Raw genomic sequence first — 16,195 nt, 5'->3', positions numbered from 1 at the left:
TCATACCTTATTTAAAATAATATCTTATTGTTGAGCATAGATTTATGTGGCTGAATTGTTTTCTTAATACATTCAATCATTTGAAAAGATGATATTCACTCAAATGCTTCTGAGAAGACCACAGAGTTACTAGATATTAATGCAGTTCATCTTGCCTTCCTTCAGTGCCTCATACATACTCAGAAATAACAAAGCATGGTAGGTGTGAGTACCAGTTTTCGAGTCAGAAAACCTTGGGTTTGAAGACCTAGATCTGCCACATAGTATATTTTTGATCTTGGACAGATTTATTTGTATTATTAACATTATTATATAGTAATATTCTGAGCCTATAAAATGGGCACAGATAAATGAGACAATTTATAGACTTGCATAAATACAGTGTTCATTTCACCAAGACTTGTTTTCAATAAAAAGTTCTCTTACTTAGCTGTAGAAACCCTTTTTTTTTTTTAGATCTTTACATACTAGCCTTAAATTGCAGTTAGCAAATGAAAGTTTTTTATGATTGTTACTCCTTTGCCCTCCCTTTCTTTCTCCATTCTCATTTCCCCTCCCTCTTCTTTGAGGAGTACTAAAAATGTATTTATATAAGTGGTGGTCAATTATGACTCTCGTACTTTTATTATACTGCTACGTATAAAACTAAAAATTTGGAGCCAAGCACTGTGGTTCATACCTGTAATCTAGAGGAAGGATCAAGGTTCAAGGCCACCCCAGGCAAATTATGCTCAAGACAAGACTCCATCTCCAAAACTAACTAGAGCAAAATGGACTGGAGGTGTGGCTCAAATGGTAGAGTGCCTACATTGCAAGTGTGAAGCCTTGATTTCAAACCGCAGTCCCATCAAGAAATATATATACGTGTGTGTGTGTGTGTGTGTGTGTGTGTGTGTGTAAATTTGGTGGTATGTATCTGTAATCCAAGTATTCAGGAGGCTGAGGCAGGAGGATTGCAAGTTTGAGCCAGCTTGAGCTATAGCAAGACCCTGTCTCAAAATATAATTGTAAATATACTCAAAATATACTTATAAATTTGAACTAGGTAGTGCTCATAGCTCAGTAGTAGTATTCTTGCCTAAGTTCAGTCCCCATCACAGCAAAAAATACAAATGAAAGATATAAATGTAAATTCCTCTAAACAGTAATCCATGGAACATAGAATGTCAGAAAATAGGGGTTTTTGTTCACTCTGTTTTCTCTTTCCTCTCACTGCCTCTCTACACGATAAAAGCCTACTTCTCCATAATTCATTAGGACTGGTGGTTTCCACTGCCTTCATTGTTTTATCCCTATAATATATGTAATATATTGAAGCTGGAGGCAGGTTTTTTTTCAGCCTTACAGTACAAAGTTAAACAAATGTGAAAAGTTATGAGATTGCACATAGGGCTTCTTAGATGACTGTTTGATTTGTTGTATTTGGCAGTAGTTGATGTTACACATACATGTTACTTCTGATTTTTTCCTAGGCAGTGAGTTAATATTTATCACATGCATGCTAAGTGCCAGATATACACCAGGTACTCTACATAAATTAGTTCATGTAGTCCTCATAACAGCCTTGTGATTATTAATGTTTAATAACAGAATACTGACTTAAGTCAGTAATCATATGCAAAGATTTGCATCTAGGGCTAATGCCAGAACCTGCGTACTTCTCCTCTACCCGAGGCTGACTGTTACTTTGGGAAGTTCAGATTCAGATGATCCTGAGATCGGTATGTAACTGAAATATGAAATTACTATGTGCTTACATGACTTAATCATACCTAGTATGAAATGTGCAGTGACTGAACTCTTCTTCACTTTGTTTAAATGTAACACTTTTTAGCAGAACAATAATGGTACTGAAAATGAAATAAATCAGTGGTGTTTCTTGGTTGGGTTTTTTTCTGTTTTGGTTTTTTTTTTTTTTTTTTTTTTGCCATAAAGCCTATTAGTGACTAATTCAAAATCTTTAGTATGCTGGGCACAGTGGCTCAAGCCTATAATCCCAGGTACTTTGGAGGCAGATATCTGGAGGATCAAAGTTCAAAGCCACCCCATCTCAACCAATGGTTGAGCACAGTGTCATGAGTCTGTCATTCCAGCTATGCCAGTAAGCTCAAATAGAAGGATTACAGTCCAGGGCCATCCTGGTATAAAACAAGACCCCATTTCAGAAACAAGCAACTCTGTAGAAGGGTTGGCAACTTGGTTTATGTGGTAGAGCACCCGACAAGCAAATGCAAGGTCCTGAGTTCAATCCCCAGTACTGCTTAAAAAACAAAACAAGACTTTAGGAAAGAATACAGTTTCTGAATATATGTTTCCATGTTCCATGATTTTGCACTAAGAAAATTATAAAACCTTACATATGTTTAGAGTTTTTGGTTCTATACCTTGCATAATTCATTATATAAAACATTTTTTAAATAGATTAAAATTTCATTGTAAACAAATTAATGTTTTTACTTTCTTACTATAGAAAAATTTCAAATCCTGAACCATATGTGATGGTGCATGTCTGTCTTCCAGCATTCAGAAGGCAGAGGCAAGAAGGTCATGAGTTTGAGCTCAGCCTGAGTTACCTAGTGAGAACTTGTCTGAAAACTAAAACCAAATTTTTTTCCAAATACTTACAAATGTACAGAAATAGTACTATGAACACATATGTTCTTAATATCTGGTTGTACTCATTACCATCCTTTTTTAACCGTGTTGGAGCTTGAACTCAGGACTTCACATTTGCTAGGCGGGTGCTCTACCACTTGAGACACACCCCTAGCTCCTTTTCCTTTATTTATTTTTAAGATAGGGTCTCGTATTTTTCCCCAGGCCAGCCATATACTGCAGTCCTCCTACATACACCTCCTGCATAGCTGGGATTACAGGTATGAGTCAGTGTGTCTAACACAATAAGTACCATCTGATAGCTGATTGCTGTATTCCTCTCCATCCTTCTCCAGTCCATTTTTAAGTCATTTCATAGAACAGTGTTTCAGTAAGTATCCCTTAAAAAAAGAGAGCAGACAGGTGCCAGTGGCTCACAAGAGTAATCCTACCTACTAAGGAGGCAGAGATAAGGAGGATCATGTTTGGAAGCCACACTGGGCAAATAATTCAAGAGACCCGATCTAAAAATGACCCATCACAAAAAAAGGACTGGTGGAGTGTTTTAGGGTGTAGGCTCTGAGTACAAACCCCAGTACTATGCCAAAAAAGGAGGGGGGCAACCTTTTCTACTGCTTAAATGTAATCTCACTATCCTTATCATGCTTAATTCTTATTACTATTAAATATCTACTTAAAAAATCACGTTCTAAGTGAACATGAAATCATATTGTAAAGAAATTTTTTTAACGTCAAAATCCGAGTTAAGTCCATATATTACAGTTTGTTGATAGGTCTGAGTATTTTTTTAATCTCTAGATCTCATCCTACATTCTTTCTTAGGGTCTTGCAATTTTTTTGTTGAAATAACCTGATCAGAGCTGGTGGAGCTTCTCAAGTTGTAGAGTATTTGCCTAGCAAGCCTGAGGCCCTGAGTTCAAACCCCAATACTACCAAAAGGAAATAATCTGATCATTTTTCTTGTAAATTTTCCCAAAATCTGAATCTTGCTATTGCATCTGCATGGTTTCATTTAAGGCAAAAAAAAAAGAAAGTATTAATCATTTTTCAAATGTTTACCTGCAGTGATTACAGTTGGAAAGAAAAACGTGTTCATGGTAAAAGAGGATTTCAGTGGGAGTTAACAGGTGACAATATTAACTTTCATGGTTCTGATCACATTTTTCTCAAGACCAAGGTGAATGGGGACTTCTTTGAAACAAATTTATAGCACTTAGTATTGGCAGAAGCTCTTTGTATGGATAATTGCAATCCTTTAGATACAGATTTTACCCATAATTTTTTAAATCTTAGACAGTATGGCATGCTTGCTTATGTGTGCTCTCTATTTATATATGTATATAGTTTTTCAATTTTCCTTTTGTTCACAGTTGAGAAATCTTCAGTAAGTTTCTGATAGAGAATAAAGACTTACCACTTTTATTATACCAGTTTCCATTGGCATCTTAGTTGTAATATTAGTAGCATCAACAGTTTTTTCATTTTCATGCAAACACCATATGTTTCTTCAAATAATTATATGAACACTGATGAACAGAAAAAGTGCTATTTTGTAAAATAAACTTTTGGCTGAATTAAAAAAAAAAGGCTTGTCATCTAATGTATAAAAGTGAGTTTAATACAGGAGATAGGCACATCCATGTGGCATGTCGGTGTGAAGGGCCTGCCCTGGGAGCTAAGGGTGGCTTGTGATACAAATCCAACATGACAGGTGCTATGGAAAGTAAGGACATGTGCTTGGAATGTTTGCCACCTCTTCACATTGTTGAATGTGAAAGAGAAGTCAGCAGTGAATAAGATCCGCAGTAGTTACCACTGGGACATAACTCTATATTTGATGTGTTTATTTCTGTGTTTTTCCTGTTCTACCATAAGCCCTGCTGTGTAACTTCTTAATATCTGAATACAGTTCTAAAATTTGCTATTTGTGCATTTACTTAGCATTAAGCATCTACTATATGTTAAGCATATGGAAGTCTCAAGTATAATTCATGAACATATTTAATATCTGTTGAGCAATATGGAAAACAGAAGCAGAAAATTACAGGTACCTCACTATATGTTACCTTCCCCCATTTAAAGACCCCCCAAATTCCATAAATGGGACTTTCCCCCCTTCAGTAGCCACATTTCCTGTCCTCTCATCCCTCCCATCTTCCACTCCACTGTGGGTGCTACAGATTTAGGCAGGTGCTATTAGTAAAGGGGTATACTTTATATAAGTTTGCAGCAAATTACTGTGTATGTGTGCACACATGCTTAAGAATTCCTCAGAATATGTAAAACACATTGGGAATATTGTTAAATTCTTGGAAATGAACATTTTGCTTTAACCTCCTTCCAGACCACTCCAAATACACTTACATTTTTTTTTTAGGTGGATGGGTATTGGATTATTACAAGTTCATAAAATAAAAGAGAGTGCTACTAGACAAATGATGGAAATGTGTCATGGACCAACCATCCTCATCAATTTCTTTTTTTTTTTCTTTTATTCATATGTGCATACAATGTTTGGGTCATTTCTCCCTCCCGAATACACTTATAATATAAGTTAATTCTGATGCAAATGTATTCTGAAGACAAATCCCCTAACCATCATCCCCACATAAGGATTACTTACCCCTAAGCCGTTGGTATATATAAGTTCTTGAACTGCTCCTCTTTGTGATCATGATTCTAAAATACCTCCTGGTTAGGCAAATGAAAATAATGAGCAAGTGATTAGAATCTACATAAGTATGCATGGAAATTTGAGGAGGAGGAGGTAGTATGCTAGTATGGCCTAATGTGCACAGCAAGAAGGAGTGAAAGGTAGGGGGCAGTATACAATTATGAAGTCAGATGAAAACACCCTTAGTAGGTGGCCTTGGTTAGATCCTTAATGGTTCAGACTATTTACTTGTCACTTAAATAGGGATAATAATAGCTGAGAATTATTTGCCTACCAAATAATAGGAATCAGTCGTGGTAGTAATGGAGGTGATGGTCTAGATGTTGATTAGTTCTCTTCTATCTTTGAAATTATTTTAGCCTAGAATGGGAAGTTCTCAGGTGAGAAGACACATAATGTGGCCCAGAGTGCCAACTATGTTGTACTTAAGGTGATTACTGATCTAGGCAAAAACTGATGAGAACCTGAGCTGAGACAGATGCAAGAAGATGTATCTAAGAGATACCCTAGAGACCAAAACTAAACAGTTGAAAGTTGAGCAATTAGAGTTTCAAATGCCTGTGGGGTTTTTAATTTGAGTAAATGAATTCATTATTATTGTCACAGAGGTAGGGAATGCTGACTTGAAGCATGGAAGTTATAAGAGAGAAAGTAATGAGTTGGGTGTATTCGCGGGGGTGGGGCGGGGGATAGTACTGGAATTTGAACTCAGGGCCTCAATGCATGCTAGGCAGGTACTCTGTCAAGTGAGCCATGCTCTCACCCCTTTTTTGCTTTAGTTGTTTTTAAGGTAGGGTCTCAGCATTTTTGCCTGGTACAGGCCTCAGACTAGGATCCTCAAACTCACAGCCTCCTGAGTAGCTGCAGTTACAGGCTTGAGCCACCTCACCCTACCCAATCGAATGTTTTTAAACCTGATTTTTGAGGGGGTGAAATGGAGCCCAGAAGTTAGTCAGTTGATTGTTGAGTTTCAGAGTAAATATGAGAAATAGATTGAACTTGAATATAAATTCTTTAAGTTCAGAATTTAGTTTTATAACATTACCATCAACTCCTGAAACATATGTGATGGTAGTAGGATAATTGTTTCCTTAAAAATGTATAAAAATGCAAACTGGGGCTTAGAGTGTAGCTTAAGTCGTAGAGCACCTGCCTATCAAACAGGAGGCCCTGACTTCAAATGCCAGTACCGCTGAAAACCAAGTAAAAATGCAAGCTGTTTCAAAACCTTGTCAGCTGTTGACTTTCTTATTAGGCCTCTGAAGTGTAATTGTTTTGTCAAGTGTCGACATGAAAATATATACCACATATCAAAGCCTCTTGGTTTGTTATTTTTGAAGACCTTTTCAGTGAGGAACTTCTAAATATCCTGTCATCACTCAACATAGGTTCATTCTGCTCTGTTTAGTTGCTGCTCCATTTCAATACTATACAAGAAATGATGGAAGTTTATGGTAGGCTCAGTAGGGAAAAGTCAAGCCTAAAGATTTAAGAGATCTCAAATAACACTTAAACATTCTTTAAAAGTCCACAGTCTTAGCTGCAGGTATCTGAACTGCCTTGAGATACTTACTGAAGGGTATTTGCCAGGTTATTTTTTCATAGAGAAGAAAAGTGCTTTAAGAAAAAGTTTAAGTGTTTTAACAATTTACTTCTCATTGTTCTTACTAGTTTTCCAAATAAAAGGATAAGAATAAATTGAGTTGATAAACATTTTTTTTTATGATGGTACTGGGCCTCACGCTTAGTAGACAGGCACTCTACCAATTGAACCACTCTGCCAGTCTTTTTTTTTTTTTTTTTTTTTGTATGTTGGGTATTTTCGAAATAGAGTCCCTGTTTCCCTGGGCTGGCTTTAAACTTCAATCCTCCTGATCTCTGCTTCCTGAGTAGCTAGAATTACAATCATGAACTACCGATACCCGGCTAACATTAAAATTTTTAGAGGAGTTTGGCACAGTAGCTCATGTCTGTAATCCTAGCTACTGAAGAGCAGAGATCAAAAGGATCCGACGTTTGAAGCCAGCCCAAGCCAATAGTTCACTAGACCCTATCTCAAGAAAAACCTTTACAAAAAAGGACTGGTGGAGTGGCTCATGGTGTAGGTCCTGCATTCAAACCCAAGTACCGCAAGAAAAAAAATTAGAGGAACATTTTTGTCAGAAATAATTTTACAAAATACTTTAAACACAGATTCAAATTTAGTGATTAAATAGGCAATATTCCAAAATTTTATAACAAAATGGAAAACAACTTTGTATAATAATAGCTATGGACATTTTTGACCATAGAAATCTGAGGATTTGGAGATTTTAGGTGATTTACTCCATGCAACAATCATCTACTAAGAAAGAACAAACATCTTTTGAAAAGTTACACACTGGAATCTAGAACCAGGTCTATTTATATTCCTGTGTGAAATTAAAAACCTGGGGCTGCTGGCTGAGTGTGATGGCTCACCCCTGTAATCCTGGCTACCCAAGAGGTAAAGATTTGGAAGACTGCAGTCTAGACTGGCCCAGGGAAAAACACTAGACCCTATTCAAAAAATAGCTTTAAAAAAAGGGCAGAGGACATGGTTCATGTGGTAGAGTACCTTCCTAGCAAGCACAAGTCCCTGAATTCACACCCCAGTACCACCCAAATAAATAAATAAACAGTACAACCACCCCAAAAAAAGGAGTAAAAACAAAAAAGAAACAAGAATTGAGGGCTGCTTAAGGAAGGAAAGGGATTTCAGCGTCTGTAGGCAGCACGGAGTCAGCACAACAAGCTTTGAGAAACTTGAAGTGAGCCTGTTGGGCATGTGACATACCCAGGCACAAATCACACTTGTTCACAGGAAAATATCTAGGCTCCTATCATGACATTAGTGTCAGGCTAACTTACTATAGGATTTAGAGTTTTTCCTTTAAAACTTTATGCATCTTTTTTTAAATTAGGAACAAAGGCATGTTTCTTGCAGAAGATGCCCTTCTGTTGATCAATCAGAAACACCAGTGATGAACTGTGAGGCTCTCAGTGTATACATGTATGTGCAACTCCAATAGTGTGAATATTCAAAACAGTAATAAGCACTGTAGTATAATGTCAAGTATTGTGCAGTATAATTGAGATAAGGTAATGTGATAGGTGTGAAAAGACCAGAAGAAACTACAAACTGACGTTACACAGGAGGAGATACCAAGTGCACAGAAAAATAAGCCACACCAGTAATCAAAAAGTAAGCTAAATAATGTTAACCATTGTATAGTTATTAGTGAACTTTGAAAAAACTTTTTGGTGGTAAAATTAATACATCTGTTGTGCTGGGAATTTGGAAAATGTACAAAAGTCCAAAGAATCATCTGTAATTATCCAACCAGATTTTCCTAACAAATACTATTTTAGTGTTTCCCTTATTTTTTTTCCTATATACATATACCTTTTTTCCAAGTAACAGTGTATGCTAAAATTTTTCTATGTCATTAAATATCCTTAATATCAAGTAATCGGAAGCACCCTGAATGCCTCTCTGTAAATAAATTAGCTTAAATATTTACATACAAACTCAACAGAACAACATACTATTAAAAAGAATAATGAGGCTCTGGAAAAGAAGTTGTATGTGAAATGGTATAAATGCTATAATTTTAGCAGGGTTTTCTTTTCATGTCCTTAAATCCTACCTTAAATTCCTGTACATTTTTCATGCCTCTCTTTGGTGCTATTTCTCTGAGAAACCTTCCTTAATTCCGCATTTCTTATAAGCTGACTCCTTGACTATACTCTGTGGTCCTAATATCTGTTGCCATTTTAGCAATTACCATGTTGTATAACTGTTAAAAAGCACAGTTGTCTCTTCTGGTAGAACTGTGCTCTTTTCATCTTGCTTCCCCTAACCTAGTACACTAGTGGGCTAGTGTATAGTGGAGCTTAATAAATATTTATCAAATATAAACTATTGTATGGGGTTGTATAGTATATGCAAAATAAAATACTTTGAATTTCCAGTAAAATAAACAATCTAATTAGAAACAGACTATAAGTAGAAACCATAAAAAAATCTTTAAGGACTGGTGGAGTGGCTCAAGTGGTAGAACACCTGCCTAGCAAGCGTGAGGCACTGAGTTCAAATCCCAGAACTGCCAAAAAAATTTAAAATTTGGGGTTTGGTTTGTTCTTTAAAAAATAAATAAATAATAAAATAAAATCTTTGAAAACTGCAATGGGAGAACAGCTCTCAAGACCAAGTTATGAATAAAGCATTAGCAAGAGTAAACAGGACTTGTTAAGCAAATACAGCATATAAGAACACATTCTTTGATTCATTTAATCAAGAACCAAAATAATTACCTCTAAAATAGGTGTTCCTTTTGGTGGTATAAAGTTCTATAGTTTGATATTATGTATTGCTATATTGATAAATGCAAATGGCATTTTTAAACATATCTACAAGCAGTTACAGTTTCAAAATTATTCTTTTTGTATACCATATATGTGAAATTAATGATATCATTTAGTGGTACTTTATAATGATATTTTCTCAAAATACTAGATACAAGCATATATCTAATTGAAAAAACAGTTGTGATCTTTTAGAAATAGTGCCAGCTACCTTGTAGGCATGAATGCTTCTGAAATTTGACTTTTCTTCTGATGGCAGTATTTGACAGATTACTGTAGAGGAAGCTTCATGTATTAAAGCATCATTTTAATATGTCAAACATTTAGCAAATCAAGTATTTCTTGTTATTCGTTGGAAGTACTGTTTCCCCTGAGTCAGAGGTCTCAGTTTTCTTTTTACTTTAGAGTCCTTGGTGCTCTTTTTGGCTAGAGACCCCAAGTGTACAACAGCATTTTAGCTAGATAAAGATGCCAACCCAGGAAGAAAAAAATCTTTTTGATAAAAAAGAGTGAAATACAATCTAGTAATACTTTGACTATATTTATACAGTTTATAATTTCATTAATCTAAATTTTCCTGTACTTAAAAATATGTGGGGATTAGGACCTCTCGTACTACAGCCTATGTTAATATCAGGTCTAAATTGTAGGTAGCAAAACTAAGAGCAGCTTTTTTCAAATTACATATCTATCCAATTTATCTGTAACAATCTTGATTATATAATTGGGGGTTATATTTCTTTCATCTTTTCTAACTTTTTTCTAAATAGTTATGTTGTATAATTAAAACCACTAACCTTTAATTACATTATTATCTTTTGCGGTAATCATGTGTGATCTTTTACAGTTTTGCTAATATTTTGAAACACATAAAAAATTTGTCAGTATATTTAATTGAACCTTGTAATTTAGTGGTTTTTAGTCTTTTTTGTGCCAAAGAATCTTACATAAGTCATTCTCTTACCAGAAAAGATGTATGTGTATGTATACATATATATATGACATAACATTTTAGTAGCTAATGTTTCACCTGAATCCAGACACCTGGATTATAAACCTCTGCTGTATATTTTTATATCATATATTTTATGATTTTGACATACCCTTTTAGAAGTATCAAAAGGATCTCATCATAAAGCAGTCTACAAATCTGTTCTAGAAATAACAGAATTCTTACATTTTCCTATTGTATTGTTTACATGTAAATCTAAATTGATTTTTTTCTGAATTGTTTGAAATATTTACATATAAGCTGTGTTTCTTATTCTAGATTCAGAAGAGGCTCAGTCTGTAAATCCTTCTAGTGTTGATGAAAATATTGACTCTGAAACAGAGAAAGACTCACTCATCTGTGAAAGTAAACAGATTCTTCCCAGCAAAGCACCTCTTCCATCTGCCCTTGATGAGTATGAGTTCAAAGATGATGATGAAGAAGAAGTAAATAAAATGATTGATGATAGGCATATTCTTAGGAAAGAGCAACGAAAAGAGAATGAATCTGAAGCAGAAAAGAGTAGTTTATTTGCAAAACAGGAGAAAACCTTCTATTCAAAATCATTTAAAAATAAAAAACAAAAGCCATCTAGGGTTCTATATTCAAGTACTGAAAGTTCTGATGAAGAAGTTCTTCAGAATAAAAAGGTTTCTACTGCATGTTCTATTCCTGAAACATCAAATTCTGATACACAAACCAAAAGGGAATATGAATACAAGCATAAAGGCAAAGTTAAAAGGAAATTAAAAAACCAGAACAAAAATAAAGAGAACCAAGAGCTGAAACAAGAAAAAGAGGGGAAAGAAAATACTAGAGGAACAAACTTGACAGCTAATGCTACACTAGATTGTTCAGAAAAGACCAGAGAGGAGGGGAGTTTTAGGAAATCTTTTAGCCCAAAAGATGATACTTCATTACATTTATTTCACATTTCAACTGCCAAGTCTCCTAAACATTCTTGTGGATTAAGTGAAAAACAGTCAACACCACTAAAGCAGGATCATACTAAAACATGTTTATCCCCAGGAAGTTCTGAAATGTCCTTACAGCCTGATCTTGTTCGCTATGATAATACAGAATCTGAATTCTTACCAGAAAGTTCAAGTGTAAAATCTTCTAAGCATAAAGAAAAAAATAAACACCAGAAAGATTTCCACTTAGAAATTGGTGAAAAATCAAACACCAAAATAAAAGATGATGATCATAGTCCAACATTTGAAAATTCAGATGGCACACTGAGAAAAATTGATAAAGAGGGGAAAACATTAAAAAAACATAAACTGAAACATAAGGAGAGAGATAAAGAAAAGCACAAAAAAGAAATAGAAGGTGAAAAGGAAAAATATAAAAATAAAGATGTTGCTAAAGAACTGCAGCGGAGTGTGGAATTTGATAGAGAATTTTGGAAAGAGAATTTTTTTAAAAGTGATGAGACTGAAGATCTCTTTTTTAATATGGAACATGAGTCCCTAACATTGGAAAAAAAATCAAAATTGGAAAAAAACATGAAAGATGATAAGTCAACTAAAGAAAAGCATGTCTCAAAAGAGAGGAACTTTAAAGAAGAACGGGAAAAGATTAAAAGGGAAAGTGAGAAATCTTTTAGGGAAGAAAAGATAAAAGACCTAAAAGAAGAAAGAGAGAATGTACCCACTGATAAAGAGCCAGAGCTCAGCTCTTTGGGTTTAAGTGTAAGTGAGGAATCTATAGGACTGCATTCAATGGAAAAGGAAATAGACATTGAAAAGCATACAAAAGAAAGTAGGGAAAAATCTGACAAACGATTGCAAACTAAAGAAAAAGAGGTTGAGAAGACCGAAAGAAAAAATTCTGAAAAAGAGAAGAAGATAAAACATGAACATAAGTCAGAAAAAGAGAAATTAGATTTTAGTGAATGTGCTGACAGAGTAAAAGAAAAGGACAAATTATATTTACATCAAACAGAAAAATGTCATAAGGAAGGTGAGAAGATAAAAAATACTGTTAAAAAAACTGATGACAGAGAGAAAAATAGAGAAAAGATGGATAGAAAACATGACAAAGAAAAACCTGAAAAAGAGAGGCATTTAGCAGAAAGCAAAGAAAAGCACTTGATGGAAAAAAAAAGTAAACAATCAGATAATAGTGAATATCCTAAATCAGAAAAGGGCAGAAATAAAGAAAAAGACAGAGAATTAGATAAGAAGGAAAAATCTAGAGATAAAGAAAGTGTAAATATAACTAATTCCAAACACTTACAGGAAGAAAAAAAGTCTAGTATAGTAGATAGTAGTAGTAAAACACAGCATGAAAAAACTTTATCCCTTAAAGAAAAGGCAAAAGATGAACCTTTGAAAACTCCAGATGGAAAAGAGAAAGATAAAAAAGATAAAGATATAGATAGATACAAAGAACGAGACAAACGTAAAGATAAAATCCAACTAAATACTTTACTCAAATTAAAATCTGAAGGAGATAAGCCTAAACTTAAGTCATCACCAACATCAAAAGACATTCGGCCTAAAGAAAAGAGGTTAGTGAATGATGACTTAATGCAAACAAGTTTTGAACGAATGCTAAGCCTTAAAGACCTAGAAATAGAACAGTGGCACAAAAAACATAAGGAAAAAATTAAGCAAAAAGAAAAGGAACGATTAAGAAACCGTAATTGTTTAGAACTTAAAGTAAAAGATAAGGAAAAATCAAAACATACAATAGCTGAATCCAAAAATAAAGAACTTGCTAGGTCAAAGAGTTCAGAGTTGACTGATGCTTATACTAAGGATAAACAATCTAAGGATGCTGTAAATAATAGATCACAGTCTGTCGACATCAAAAATGTAACATGTTTAGGGAAGTCAGCCTTCCTTTCAGATAATAGCTCAAACAGGTCTCCTAGATCAGAAAGTGAAAAGCCAGGTCTCAGCTCCAGATCTGTGTCCATGATTTCTGTTGCTAGTTCAGAAGATTCCTGCCATACTACGGTGACAACCCCAAGGCCTCTGGTTGAATATGACTCTGATTTTATGTTAGAGGGTTCAGAGTCTCAAATGTCATTTTCCCAGTCACCATTTTTGCCAATTGCCAAATCTCCAGCCTTTCATGAAAAGGAGCTGGACAGCCTGGCTGAACTACCAGAGCGGATTAAACCATCATATGCAAACAGACTTCCAGGATCCCATCTCAGGTCATCTTCTATAGAAGACGTTAGACTAGTTATTAACGAGGGGAGACCTACTGTAGAATTTCGAAGATGTAGCATGTCATCTGTCATTTGTGAACATACCAAACAATTCCAAACAGTATCAGAAGAAAGCAATCAAGGTAGCTTATTAGCAGTGCCAAGAGATACTTGTCCTTCTCCCAAGCCTGAGATGTCTTCAAGTATGCCTGAAAAAGACCTTTCAAATATGTCTAACATACATTCCAGTTTTGCAGTCTCCCCAACAAGATCTGCAAACAGCAAATATACTTCATCTGATATAAATGTAATCAAGAATACTGCTCCAGTGAGCACTTTAACAGACAGTGCTGTGCATGTAGAGCCATCTCATCAGGTTGGTGTTATCCAAAATAAATCATGGGAGATGCCTATGGATAGAATGGAGTCATTAAGCAGCAATGACTTTATCTGCCCAAATTCTAGTATGGTTGATCAAGACTCCTCTGTTCAGGGGTTTTGTAGTTCAGAAAACAAAATAATGAAAGAGCAGAATACTGATTTTTCATCCCTACACCAGACTGAACTGCCAGAAAACTCTTATGCTCAGGATCCAGCATCCTTTCTGCCTTTACAACAACCATGCTCTTTTTCCAACCAATCACTTTCAGATGCTGAATCTGCCTCTAAACCTATGTCTTTGTCATATATTGCCAACCAAGAGCCAAGTATCTTGCAACAGAAAAATGCAGTTGAACTGATGAGTTCTGTTTTAGATACCGATAATGACTCTACAAAAGATGTGGAAAATGCTTTTGTCCTAGCAGATGTTCAAAAGTCAGATAGTTTTGTCCCAGTATACTCTAAAAGTGTTATTCAAGAAGCATCACCACACTTTGAGAAGGTTAATACTTTGCCTGAATTAACATCAGAAAAGGATTCTAATGGCAGTGATGCCTCCTCCCAGCTAAATACACATTATGCATTTAGCAAACTAACTTACGAGTCTTCCAGTGGTCATGAGGTTGAGAAGAACACAACTGATACTCAGGTTATTTCACATGAAAAGGGAAATAAACTGCAGAGTTTAGTCTTAACTCATTTAAGTAAGTGTGATTCTGATTTATGTGAAATGAATGTAGGAATGCCAAAAGGAAATGAGCAAGATAATCCAAAACATTGCCCTGAAAGTGAAAAATACTTGCTTTCCATCGAAGATGAAGAATCTCAACAAAGCACTTTATCAAGTCTGGAAAACCACTCACAGCAGTTAGTTCAACCAGAAATGCAGAAATATGGTCAGTTAATTAAAGTAGAATTAGAAGAAAATGCTGAAGATGATAAAACTGAAAACCAAGTCCCTCAAAGAATGACTAGAAACAAAACAAGTACAATGGCAAATCAAAGCAAACAGATTCTTGCTAGCTGTACACTGTTATCAGAAAAGGACAGTGAATCTTCTCCTAGGGGAAGAATAAGATTAGCTGAAGAAGATGATCCTCAAATTCACCATCCACGGAAAAGGAAAGTGTCACGTGTGCCTCAGCCTGTGCAAGTGAGTCCCTCTTTACTACAAGCAAAAGAGAAAACTCAACAGTCTCTGGCAGCCATTGTAGATTCTCTGAAACTAGATGAGATTGAACCATATAGTTCAGAGAGAGCAAACCCATATTTTGAATACTTGCACATAAGGAAGAAAATAGAAGAAAAGCGCAAATTATTGTGTAGTGTTATTCCTCAAGCACCTCAGTATTATGATGAATATGTAACATTTAATGGATCATATCTCCTGGATGGAAACCCCCTAAGCAAGATTTGTATTCCCACAGTAAGTAACATTGTCATTTTGAGTGTTTCAAACACAGCTGCAGCACTGTTCAGTAGAAGTGTAATGCAGGGTTTGGGGGTGTAGTTCATTCTGAGTCCATTTGTCTAGCAAGGCCCTGGGCTCAATCCCTAGCACTACAGAAAGGAAAAAAGTGTAATGCAAGTCACATAATGTAATTTGAAATTTTCTAGTAGTCAACATTTTTTAAAGTAGAAACAAAAAGGAAAACCAATATAATATTTTGTGTAACTCAGTGTATCAAAATATATTTAAACATATAATCAATATAGAAAAATTATTTACGAGCTATTTTCCCTTCTTTTTTCTACTGAATCTTTGAAATCTAGCATGTGGGTTAATGGCTTTCTTACTAGCACCAGTGTACTGTATTTTCTTTTCCTTACCTGCTTTTTTTTTGTTTGTTTCAAAAAAGAAGTGCTTTGATTTATTTGAAGGTTAATGCCTCTACATACACTTTTTTTTTTTTTTTTGAAACAGAGTCTTGATATATCCCAGGGTGGTCTGGAACTTATTATGTAGCCCATGCTGGCCTCAAAC

The 16,195-nt window shown here is 35.0% G+C and overlaps 1 protein-coding gene across 14 annotated transcripts in view; it reads left to right on the top strand.

Annotated features, from left to right (window-relative positions):
* The window catches only part of Ankrd12 (ankyrin repeat domain 12), a 149,447-nt gene that overhangs the window by 109,844 nt on the left and 23,408 nt on the right, over positions 1 to 16,195 (top strand). For 13 of the 14 annotated variants that reach the window (XM_020184901.2, XM_020184897.2, XM_020184906.2 and 10 more), the window contains one exon: positions 10,947 to 15,637. In XM_020184901.2, coding sequence (XP_020040490.1) covers positions 10,947 to 15,637 — 4,691 coding nt within the window. Of the gene's footprint in view, positions 1 to 5,974; positions 8,514 to 10,946; positions 15,638 to 16,195 lie in introns of those variants that run through there. The other variant, XM_074070430.1, reaches the window with a different exon arrangement.

The sequence above is a fragment of the Castor canadensis genome, chromosome 4, assembly GCF_047511655.1.
Source record: "Castor canadensis chromosome 4, mCasCan1.hap1v2, whole genome shotgun sequence".
Classification (NCBI taxonomy): Eukaryota; Metazoa; Chordata; class Mammalia; order Rodentia; family Castoridae; genus Castor; species Castor canadensis.
This window is presented reverse-complemented; position numbering and strand designations above follow the sequence as displayed.